The sequence below is a fragment of the Mauremys reevesii genome, linkage group 5 (genome assembly GCF_016161935.1).
Source record: "Mauremys reevesii isolate NIE-2019 linkage group 5, ASM1616193v1, whole genome shotgun sequence".
NCBI lineage: Eukaryota > Metazoa > Chordata > Testudines > Geoemydidae > Mauremys > Mauremys reevesii.
The window spans coordinates 10763422-10775491 of record NC_052627.1 but is presented as its reverse complement, the minus strand read 5'-3'; the positions used below and the strand labels follow the sequence as shown (position 1 = coordinate 10775491).

General features: G+C 48.6%; 1 protein-coding gene across 4 annotated transcripts in view; it reads left to right on the top strand.

Annotated features, from left to right (window-relative positions):
- Positions 1–340: 340 nt before the first annotated feature.
- Positions 341–12070, top strand: part of PRAG1 (PEAK1 related, kinase-activating pseudokinase 1) — a 42231-nt gene continuing 30501 nt past the window's right edge. The window contains exons 1-5 of one of the 4 annotated variants that reach the window (XM_039542176.1): positions 341–458; positions 784–863; positions 2212–2265; positions 4046–4463; positions 7511–9378. In XM_039542176.1, coding sequence (XP_039398110.1) covers positions 4098–4463; positions 7511–9378 — 2234 coding nt within the window. In that variant the 5' untranslated portion in view covers positions 341–458; positions 784–863; positions 2212–2265; positions 4046–4097. Of the gene's footprint in view, positions 459–699; positions 864–2211; positions 2266–4045; positions 4464–7510; positions 9379–12070 lie in introns of those variants that run through there. The other 3 variants (XM_039542178.1, XM_039542177.1, XM_039542179.1) reach the window with 3 other exon arrangements.

The window sequence follows — 12070 nt, the reverse complement described above, 5'->3', positions numbered from 1 at the left end:
GGGCTGGAGCTCGGGGTGCTGCTGGGGGAGGCTGTAGGGGAGGGTTATGGGGGGCTGGGGAAGCTCTGGGGGAGGATTTGGGGAGGGTTATAGGGGGCTGGGGAGGATTTAGGGCTCAGGGGGCACCGCTGTGGGCGGCTGTAGGGAGGGTTATGGGAGGCTGGGAGGATTTGGGGAGATTTGGGGCTGGGGTGCCGCTGGGGAGGATTTGGGGCTAGGGATGCCTGGGGTGCCGCTGGGGGCTGTAGAGGGGCTGGGGTGCTGTAGGGGAGGGTTATGGGGGCTGGGGAGGCTCGGGGGTGCCGCTGGGACTGGAGGGGGCTCAGTGCCCGCCCGCCGGCCGCGCTGTCCCAGGAGGAGGAGCCGGGAGCCCCGCCCCGCAGTGCCGCTCTCCCGGGCTCGCAGGGCGGCGCTCTCCGGGCGGGCGGGCGCTGAGCGGAGCGGAGCCGGGGTGCGAGGTTCGTGCGCCCCGGGCGCGTCTCCAGCCCCTCCCCGGGCCGGGCGCTCGTGCCGCAGAGCGGGGGCGGGTTTGGCGGGTGCCGGGTCTCTCCGGGACTCCCGCTGCCGGGGTCTCTGCCCTGAGCGCGGCAGCTGCCCGGGCTCTCTCGCCGGGGCGGGGGGCGGGTTCCCGCAGTGTCTCTCCATGGGCGGGCGCCGCTCTGCAGCCAGCCCGGGTTAGTCCGGCTCGCGGGGGAGCAGAGCAGGGGCCGGGCCGGGCTGGGCTTGCCCGGCTCACGAGGGGGTTTCGCTCACTCCAGCTGCGCTCCTGCTCTTTGCACGCAGGTCACTGGGGAATGGATCCGCTCCTGCCTCGCCCGCCAGGGACTTGAGCCCTCCTCGCCGCGAGAGTTTCCTTGGCGCAGGTGAGTCTCCCCAAGCACATGGCTCCACAAAGCCCCCGGCAAGCGCCGCCCGCAGCGCTGGGGGTGGGAGCTTGCCAGCCCCCGGAGCTGACCGCGCGATTTAAAACACGCGGACTGAAGCGTTTGCAAGCGGAGACCGGGAGTGTTGCATGAAGTTGTCGAAGGCCAGAGCACTTCTAGTGTGACTGGAAACCGTGCAACGAATGTGGTCTCGCTTTATTTAAACTGAGCTTGGTTTCGAAGTGGATTCCTGCCACTGATCGCATACAGCGCGTGTCAAACAGTCTGAAAATCGTGATTCGACTCTTAACTCCCTGACTTTCTTTAGCCAGTGTAAAGCTACCACTTCCTCTTTGCCCGCATGTGCTTCTTACCTCCGAAATAGCTAAACGGGGCTAGGCTGAGTTCAAATGGCCTTGGTTATGCCTGTAAGTCACCCCCTTATCACCTTGGCATTAGTTTAACATACTTTACAACCAGCCTCTATTTTCTATCGCCCAGAAGCATGTGATGTCTTTTAATGGCTTTTTATTTCATTGAAGATTCTGATTCTTTGAACTTAGTGATTCCAGGAACATTTGGGTTAGCAAGTTTCAATCTGTTGCTTGAATTTCATTTCCTGTATTTTGCAGTATTGGGGAAAAAAATTGTATTTTACGGTAGACGTATACTTTTAAAATTACACTGCAAATCTATAGTTATGGAAATCCTCTAGCATTGTATTGGCTTCACAGCCCTGTGTGACTTGATTTGTCATCAGTGGAACTTTATGAACAAATTTTCATAGAGAGATTCCTGTTGAATAAGGTGGATTTTGCATGGGGGGGGGGAGTAGTACAGAGAGGTCTGTGATTGGTGTCATTTCGCAGAATTTGCATGATTGGGATATTTCCATTACTCCCATCTTTGCTCTTCTGGACCTGTGATAGTATCAAAACTGACTGTGTAAATTTCCATTGGTTTAAAAAATAGTCCTTATGTACTACCTAATGTAGATACAAGGTAAAGTTTTGCTAATAGTTTAATTACTGCAGTGTGGCTGTATATAGTAATAGTTGTTCTCAATGTTGATGTTACAAACCTGCAGCAATTTAGGAAGCTTTTTTTCAAACAAACAAAATCAGAATGTGATCTTCCATTCTAGTCCTTTTGGCTCCACAGATAACTGTATGCGTGCAAATAGCTTTACCTTTTGAGCATTTAATGCTGCAGAATGTGCAGTTAATTAAACGTCTGAGAAGATTTTCAAATGTGAGATTATAAAAGGTGCATGCAGTGACTTAAATGACATATCTGGCCATATGTGACACAATGAGCTAAAAAAATAACAAATTATCATCTATTGCAGAATTTCTTTTTGCCTAACCAACTGCAAAGGATTTGGAGATGTAGAGGAACGAAGGTGGGTGGTTTGTATATCAGGTGAAAAAAGCTCCCTCAGCTTAGTATATTCTTTAGTGTGGTTATTAATGAATTTTAATTAAATAACATTAAAAATGAAAATTAGAAAAGAAGCAATGTCTAGTTTCTTTGATGTGGATTTAAGTGAACTTCACTGTTACTGCCCTCCCCTCCAGTTATTTTTATGGTGGTAATAATTTGTCTTTAAGTTAAGTGTCACGTGACGCAATAGTCCTTGTGAGGCTAATTTAGCAATTTTTGTCATGGTATTGAACATGTTTCCCATTATAATCCTTTTGCCTACTTTTTGATCCCACTACTGGGATAACAGGGATATTCTGCCCTCCGACTATACAGACGGTCAGAGTTCTAAAACAGTTAACTACAGCATTATAAATCTAAAGCAATTTGAAAAATCTGAAGGGAAAATAAAGCAGGAATATATTATTTGTAAAAGTGTGTAGGCTACAGTAATGTGTTAATTATACTGAATTGTGGAGCTCTGGCATTCACCCCGTAGTTAATGTCGCAATTGAATTTCCATTAATACCATATTTTGCCCCCTTCTGGAATCCACCAAAAAGTAACGATTGACTTAAAATTGGTAAACTGAGGCCCGGAGCTGAGGTAGACTTTTCTAAAAACAAATTAAGTAGATCAGACAAGAGGTTCCTGAATTCTAATATCCTAACATTCGAAATGTTGTTGCCACTTTACAGCAGAGAAATAGATCATAGTTTGTTGGTCTCTCTCTGAGAACTAGTGCAGAGCACTAAAGTTTAGTTGATCAAAGTCTAATTTCAAAAGTGAACTTTTAAATTTGGACCACAGCTAAAAATTGTTGACTCTTCTGAGCTTAGTATAATGGATCAAATGACCGCTGAGCTTTTATTTAAAAACCCCTCAATCTTTAGCCCCCTTTCCTTGCAGAGATAAACTTCAGAATGCAAACTGATTATTAGGGAGTCTTGTCAGTGTAAAAAGATCCGTTTTCAACCAAACAACCCAGGAGCTTGCACGGGACTCATGATTCCTTCAGCATTCAGGAGGGCCATGTTGATATGTGCCTTTTTAATAATGTTTTTGTGCGGTTGAGACCTAGAATATGATGTCTTTGTAGTGCCACCAAACGATACTGGAGCCTCAATTTGCAGCCTAAGTCTGGGAAAGCTAGTGCCCTTTGCTTTAGGGCAGGGGTCGGCAATCTTTCAGAAGTGGTGTGCCGAGTCTTCATTTAGTCACTCTAATTTAATGAGCGCTGCACATCTTCCCTTCTCAGCAACCTCATGGTTTTCCTCGGGCCAGCTTTCTGGGACTCCAGTCCGTAAAGATTTTCCTAAGGGGCAGCGCTGTTCGGCTGCAAGTGTAGCCATACCCCTAGCCTTTGCTTCACCAGTCCTGTTTCTTCCAGACGTAATTTTGTTTTTTAAAGGGAATTCCTCCCCCGAATCCCACTTTCACAACCATGAATGGATATTTACAAGACACACCCTTGGTATCAGTTACCCTTACCCTTGGTCTAGAGACCCAGAATGAGGCTGGTTACGTGTGCTTGGTAAACAATCAATTCATTCTTGAAGGAATGCTGCTTGTTTGATGTACCCTCCGTCCTTGTAGAGTTTATGCGTAGAAGCTGAGGCTTTTTAGGTGATTGTACAGGCTTTACCTAAACAGTGAGCCTTTGTAGTGCAGGTAGAGTAAGTGTAATTGTAACACCCCCCTAATCCCAATTTAAATGAATATCTTCCAATTGTCATGTATAAAATGTTCTGCCTTTCCAGGTAGCTCAGCTGCAGGACAGTCTAAATCTTTAAGACCATCTTCAAAGGGTGAATGCAAAATGACCAGCAGAGCTCAGTACACACGATGCAGAGGGCCATCTGTCTGAACCAGGAGGACTTGAAAATGTCTGTGTGCAGTAACTTTGTGGAGCACATTTGGAAGCCTGGCTCCTGCAAAAACTGTTTCTACCCCAAACGTTCCCACAGGCTGCAGGCATCCCTGGAGCTGGAAGCTAGTAGCTTGCCCTCACGCACCCTGAATGGAATTAGAGCCAAAGCTGAGGATACACCTCGGGAGGATGAGTGTGTGATTGCCGCACCTTACTCGAAGCCAACGATTGCAGTGAAGCCAACAATGATCAACCCAGATATTTCTGACGTCTGGGCGGATGTGAATATGAACGCAGACATCTCGCAGGTAATGATTCATAAGGGGTGTGGTATTGTACAGTGCTGCACCCGTTATATTATTTGCTTTCGGTGGGGCGCAATAAGGATATTTGCCATGACAAGACTACTGTGCATCCACCTCCATTACTTTTTATTTCTGGGGGTGTGTAAGCCAAGATCTTTCTTTTCTGCCTCATCTGCTTTCCACTGGGTTTTAAACCCCTCGACAGCAGAGGTTTGTGTTTCGGCTGCAAAATGCTTGGCTTCCTGCGACACCACTCGTTAAATCTGGTGGGACCTTGTGTAAATTAGATAATACTGACCAAGATCACAAACAATTCTTGAAGAATCATGTATAAATCTGATACTTTAAAATAATGGTAGTCGCTCAGTATCTTGTTATGTTTTTAATTGTTTTTTTTTTTTCCTGGTGAAAATTTTCTGCTTGACAAGCCGAGGACTGAAATTCTCTGTTTCTATGCTGCATGGGGCAAACAGGGCCTCACTGCCCCGCCGTGGGTCCCTCTTTCCTGACTGGGACCACCCGGAGGGGTGAGAGGACCTTCATGCCCAGATAGTCCTTGGCCTCTCGACTGAGAGCAAGTTTGCCTAATGTAGCCGTTGCTGTGATGTAGATTCCTGCTCACTAATAACGGAACAACTTATTTCACACAGACCATCAAACCACCATCAGCTGTTAATGGTCCTCTGTCAGAGTGGGCTTATAACCTGGCAGCCTAGTGAGTGTTTCTCTGTTCCATTGTAAATCTCCTGAACCATTCAGTCCCCCTTAATATCTTCCTAAATCCGATGAATGAAGGGAGTACGGCGTCTTAAGCAATGGTTACACCCAGAGATGGAACTAAACAGCAGAGTTCAGCTCAGCGTTTCTCCCAAAGTCTGGGGGCGTTCAGCTCTGGAGGTTTGATTCACAGCCTTTCTCGCTATGCCAGAGAAATACTTGGTTACCGTGTGTTTTCTCTTTGCCCGATCCTGCTCCCTTCTCTGATATCCTTGAAATCCCTGCCTACGTGCTAACCCCCGCTGACTAACCGGTGAGCAGAGGAGGTGTGTCAGTGATAAAGCTGCATTGCAAGGTCTTCCATTATAGCTGTGTTGAATTCATCCAGCACCAGCCGGCTCTTTCTTGGATACAAAGACTTCTCCCACCCAGCCAGAAAGCCAGAGGATTTCCTAATGTGTGCCCTGCTCCTCACCTACGGTGGGAGCTGCTAAGAATAGACTTGGCTATAGTGAACCATTTTATAGTGAAGTGGAATAAAAGGGCTCCAGTGCGTTTTATTAGAGTTTCAGTCCTCTGCTTTGCTTCTTTTTAGGGCCAAATCCTCATTCAGGTGTTGGAGAAAAACAGAGTTCTCACTCTCTCTGGTTGGATGCAGCAAATCAGATACTTTATTATCTCTAGCAATCGCATGGAGGGAGAGAGCTAAGCAGGTCTCTCCCCAGGTAAACAATTACAGCAGCATTTATACCTTTTTGTTACATACAATAATCAACAGCTGCATTTTGTTTATACATAGGTCATCCTGATATCTTATTTTTCACATCTGTTTAGACTCTAGTCTACATTCCATACTTATCTAACACAAGGTCGCAACAACTTCTCACACAGTTCCTTCCCACTCACCTCACACCATCCTCGCTTCTACAAGTCTCATGTGGTTAGGATTACAGTTAGCCTGACTCTTGCTCACAGAAGAAACTGTTTGCATTGAAATCCCCTTCAAATCCCTGCCAGTTCTTGCTCTACTTCCACACAGGTAAACGCAGCTTAAACTTTGTTGAAGCCAATGGAGTTACACTGGTTTTCCTCCTGTTAGTGATGGTAGAATTTGGCCAATGGTGAAGTTTCAGTTCCTTATAAGTGGATTCTACCATGTCAAATCCCTAGGAATGCGACAATTTAGCATTTAACAGGCATGGGTTGCACTCTGCATTCCATGGGATTCTCACTTCTCTTCTCTTATTGAACAGAGGACAAGAAGATTTATCACTATCTCATGGGGGAGGGAGGTGGCAAGGAAGAATCCTTGATTCCCTGGTCTTACTACAGCTGCTTTTCAATGGGAGTAAAGATAACGTCTTCCCAAATGCGATGGGCATGCCCCCAGATACGTACAGTAGAACCTCAGAGTTACAAACGCTTTGGGAATGGAGGTTGTTCGGAACTCTGAACAGTGATTCTCAACTTGGTTCTTTTACAAGTTTACTGACGTAATACAGCGTTGAAACTTTACTATGCAGAAGAAAAATGCAGTTTTAAACCAACTTAAATGAAACAAACAGAAATAGTTTCCTTACCTTGTGAAACCTTTTTAAAAAGCTTTCCCTTTATTTTTTTTAGTAGTTTACATTGAACACAATACTGTACTGTATTTGCTTTTTGTTTGTTTGTTTTCTGCTGCTGCCTGCTTGTGTTCTTCTGCTTCCAGATGAGGTGTGTGTGGTTGACTGGTCGGTTTGTAACTCTAGTGTTCGTAACTCTGAGGTTCTACTAGTGCCTCTGGCAAGGGCAGGAAGGAACCAGATCGAAGAAGAGATCTTTTGCCAAGTAGGCCCTCTCCTGTTACAGTGGAAATTCCACATATAAGGAAGTGTTTTTCCCATGGGGAACCCTTTGTTTTAAGAGGGTTCCAGTCTGTAAGATGTACAGCTGCAAAGCTGGTTTAGAAAATGGAAAGGGAAATAATGCCACATGGAAGATATACTCTTAGAATTAAAGAGGCATAGATTACAATGTTGATTGCTGTAATAGAATACACACCTACAGTACGACAGGTTGAAAATGTTATTCCCTGTCCTGACTAGGAAGGAAAGAGGATACCTTATTCACTAGATTGACATACTTAATAATGCAAGGACTGCAAAGGGTGCAGAAAGTAGGACACGTAGCTTCAGCAGACAAGGTTTCAGAAACCACCTGTGTGGTGAGTACACAAGTGTGGAGCAGAACTAACCACACACCTGAGGGGAGTTGGCAACAAAACAGCATTTGCCTTTTTCTTTCTTTGAATGCGCATCCTGAACATGTGTTTTTATCGTTGGCCCACGCAGGTCAGCTGGAGAATGGCCTCTGAAAACCACCTCATTGTGAAGCCAGGAGAAGCACAGAGGACGTGCCTCGACCATTTCAGCACCAGTGCTGGGCGAAAGCCCTTCATTCATGATACACCAAATGACTGTGCACCTCAGTATCTCCAAGGCTGCTCCAGAGAGGGCCTGCCCAGTCTGGAAAGCAGAGGGGAAAAAAATATCCCCTTCAACAGTTTGGTGTTGGAGGGCGAGATGGGTGGATGGGAGGACAGAGCTATGCTTCGTAACAAGGAGAAGTTCGCCTGCCCACAGAGAGGGTTCTGCCACCAACTGTCCATCTTTGCTGATCGAAGCCCTGATTCCACCCCTGACTCTGCTGGGTGTCCAGCCTTTCGACAAAGAGATGGCACAGCAACGCTGTCCTCGGAGAGCAGTGACAACTGCTGTTCTCCGGGCTCTGAGAGTGAGAGCGGGGAGTACTGTTCGATCACAGACTATTGTAGAGAGAGTCCTGTCCCACCAGACGCGCCGTGTCCAGCGAGCCAGGTGGCACGGCGTGACAGTGAAAAGCCAACCCCGAGGTGCTGGGGGCAGCAAGAGACCGCAGTGAATCCACGGGCAAAGACGAGGGCAGTCAAGTTTTGTGAAGATGAGTGCAGGCTGCTGAACTTAGACCGGCGTTTCCAAAGGGAACACTGTTTACAGGACTCTCTGCAAAATAAGACACGTTTGGAGCGAAAAACATTAGCACTTACCTCCGGCACTACCACCCTGTCAGACAGCGTGTTCAGCAGCAGCAGTCCCCTGGCTTTGTCCCAGGAGGACGATTACAGTCCATTCCTTGAGCAATCGAGTCTCGTCCGAGGCAACCCCGGGGAAAACTCGAGCGACCCTCTGAGCACCGTCCTGGCACCCCAACGTGCCCCTCACACACAGCCTGCGCCCAATGATCCCATTTATGCCGAGAGCACCAAGAGAAAGAAGGCGCAGCTAAATCATTCTGGCGCGCAAACAAAGAGAGAGGGGCCGGCCCGCAGCCCTCTCAAAGAGCAGGCCCAGGGCCTGTGGAGAGATGGGGTGCGGTACCTGAGCAGCGAAAGGGAGTACCAGGACTCGGCCACACAGGTAGCAGCAAAGATTACCATTATGGCAGCGCACACAGAGGAGGATAACAGGACAATATTTCTGAGCAGCCCAGACTCAGCTGTTGGGGTCCAGTGGCCCTGCACTAGCCCCACCTCTCATCCAGACTTTGCAATCCCTTCGCCTTCCTTTGGGCACAGAGAGGGCTCTCAAGCCGGCAGTGAGACGGGTTCGGGGGAAAGCAGCCCAAGGTTTCACCAGCAAATGCACAGCAAGGGCATCGTTAATGAGAGTCCCGCTGTTCCCCCAAAGATGTGCACGAGCAGCCCGCCTGGCAGCGAGGGGACTCCCAGGCCATCAGTCAAGCCTCCTGGGGCAGAGCTCTGTGATGGTAATGGCCACAGTGACCCCAGCACCCAGTTCTCATCAAGGAACTGTACAGATCCCAGTGCCTTGGGGACACTGCCTTCTCTCTGCTCTCATGGCAACAGGGTCTCTGCCGAGGAGCCCCACAAGAGTCCTCCAGGCTCGTCCTACGAGAGGAGGCATAAATACTACGGTGCAGGATGGAGCAGGCAGTGCCGGATAGAGGAGGAAGAGGAGGAAGAACAGGGCTTTTTAACCTGCACACAGGCCAGGGAAATGGAGAATGGAACAGCTTGTCCCCATCCCGTGGAAGGCTGCTCTGGGCAGGAAAAAAAGACTGGGATGAGCAAATCAGCATCTTTTGCTTTTGATTTCCCTAAAGGCAGCAGTGAAACTGAGGAATTTGCACCACCACCTCCACCTCCAAAGAAACAGCCCAGGTAGAGACCGGTGTGTGTGTGTGTGTGTGTGTGTGTGTGTGTGTGCGTGCATGGGCTAATTTACATACTGTAGATAGTCACAAATGATATGTTCTAAATCAGTGGTTCTCTGCCTAGTTACCATTGTGGGCCCTATACGAGGCCAACAATGGGTTATGTGGACCGCGTCCAACGTTACCTGTAGGGCCCTGTGGATGTCACATGGGCCGCAGCTGGGTGCTGATTGGGCTGCAAGTTGAGAGTCACTGTGCTAAATGCTCACGGCAGAATTGTCTGCTGCAGGGATAGATTAGAACAGGGGTGGCCAACCTGAGCCTGAGAAGGAGCCAGAATTTACCAATGTGCATTGCCAAAGAGCCACAGTAATACCTCAGCAGCCCCCCCAGCAGCTCCCTGCTCCCCCCACTCCCAGCGCCTGCCAATCAGCGCCTCCCCCTCCCTCCCTGCACCTCCAGATCAGCTGTTTTGTGACATGCAGGAGGCTCTGGGGGGAGGAGTGAGGGCACTGCAGGCTCAGGGGAGAGGGCATGAAGCGGTGGAGTGGGGGTAGGGCCTGTGGCAGAGCCAGGGATTGAGCACTGAGCACCCCCCGGCACATTGGAAAGTTGGCACTTGGAGCTCCAGCCCCGGAGTCGGAGCCTGTACAAGGAGCCACATATTAACTTCTGAAGAGCCGTGTGTGGCTCCGGAGCCCCAGGTTGGGCATCTGCCTCAGTTGAATTTGTTTGGAAATTTTCAGCTAAAATGGTTCAGCCGTTCCCAAGAACAAAGCTAGGGGGAAATACCTTGTTTTGTGTGTGCTTAAAAAAAAAAAAAAAAAAAGCATTGCAGTCATCTGGTTGAGAAGCTTAGCACCTCCCTGTTGTGAAACAGGGACTTGAAATTTGGTGGTATAGTATGTGATCACATAACTAAAGACTATCATGATGTATACGCACAAGAAGGGAGGATTGAAGTTGCATGAGCCACCTTAATTCTGGCATATTCTAACTCTTGAGTGCTTGACTTTGCAACCTTAAATTTCTTTTTAACATAGGTTTTGTGTGTGTGTGTGTGTGTGTGTGTGTGTATCTATCTCCAAAGAAACCTAGTGAGTGAAAGCAATCCACCTGGGAAGGATACAGTTGTGCTAAGCATTAAATCACACTAGGCTTCCATTATATAACTGGCACTATCAAAATGTGTTAAATTCTTTATCTGCAACTGAGTGTCCGTCAAAATTGAAATCCAGTCAGGAGATCTAATGATGAGGGGTAGTGACTTTCCCCTTCCAGTCACTGGTTTGAATTCAGCCCAGGTCAGTAACGACTGAAGTACTAACACCTCGTTGCTGTCTGGTGACCTGGGAAATGCATTTGGTGGGCTGTGTCCCATCTCAGTGCCCAGGTAACCCCATCACAAAACCCAGACCCATACCTGGACATCCCCAGTGAGTGTTAATGGAGAAGCTAAGTATTGCAAGTGCATGGAGGCTGAGCTGCCCTCTCAGGTTATGGTTAGGGTATATTTATTGGCCGAGGAGAGTGGGGAAGCTTGCAGGCCTGCTGCCTGTGCCTTCCCTGTACTTGTTCTGGGGATAAATGTCCGTGGAGGAGCTCAGCCTGCAGGGCTGTCAGCACTTCCTGTCAGAGCAACTTGAAACAACTCAGCCCAATGCCAGCTCTCTCAGTACGATTGCACAGACTGAAAGCTCTGCCAGCCCGGTGCTCGGCCATGTAAGCACTTAGATCAGTGGGTGTGCGTGAGGGTCACCGCCACACCTGAGAACTGGCTTGGGGGCGGTAACGTTTGAACCGCCTGGCTGCATGTGAGATGATAGAGTCACAGTGTGGCCAGAGTCAGGGGGTGTCCTGCGGCTTGGAGAACACGCTGTGAGCCAGACTCCAGTTCCGTGCGTTTGCGAAGGTTTCTTACATCGTAACTAAGAGAAGAAATGAGCTTTTTGAAATGGTTTAACAGTGAACAAATGACGTTTGTGTGTGGGGGGGATAACACAAAGAACAAAAAGCTTTAAAACCCATCCCGGGCTGAGGGACAAGAAGGTGTTCCTGGCACGGCAGCTTTTCTGAACCTTACGTGGCCCTCAAGCAAAACCAACTTCAGACGCTCTGACTGCTAAACTGGGGCACCTCCATGTTGCAGGCAGAGGCAAGAAAGGGGCTACAGAGAGAATGAACTTTCATGCTTTGTTTTGAACATTTAAAGATCTCAGCTGAGACATTTTTAGCTGTGAGCCCATGAATTTCCTTTCAGGGCTGTTCCTGCTCTGTATCTTGCATTGAGCTGTGGTTTGTGATTGAGATTTGGTCTTGTTCAGACCTAAGAAGCAGAGACGGTTGTGGTGGCTGGTTGCTATTGGGAAAGGACAGTTCAGGACCTCCCTGAGTCTCACTTGAGCATGCTGGAATTCATACAGGAAATGGCTCCTAGGAGAGAGAAACAGAAGTCCCTAGCAGGGTCGGATGAAAGCAATCTGCGTCCCTCGACACCATCAGTCCCCCCGGCCCTGCCCCTCCATTGTGGCCCCACTGACCATTTGGAGTGGCAAGGTGCTCCCTCCCACAGCCAGAGAGGCAGAAGCATGGAGTCCCTTTTTCCAGGCAGAAGCAATGGCAAGGGTGGTCCTCTTCCTCCGGTGAGCAGCAGGGGGGGCAGTGGTGGTGGCAGGAGGGCCCTCAGTTCTAACATCCCA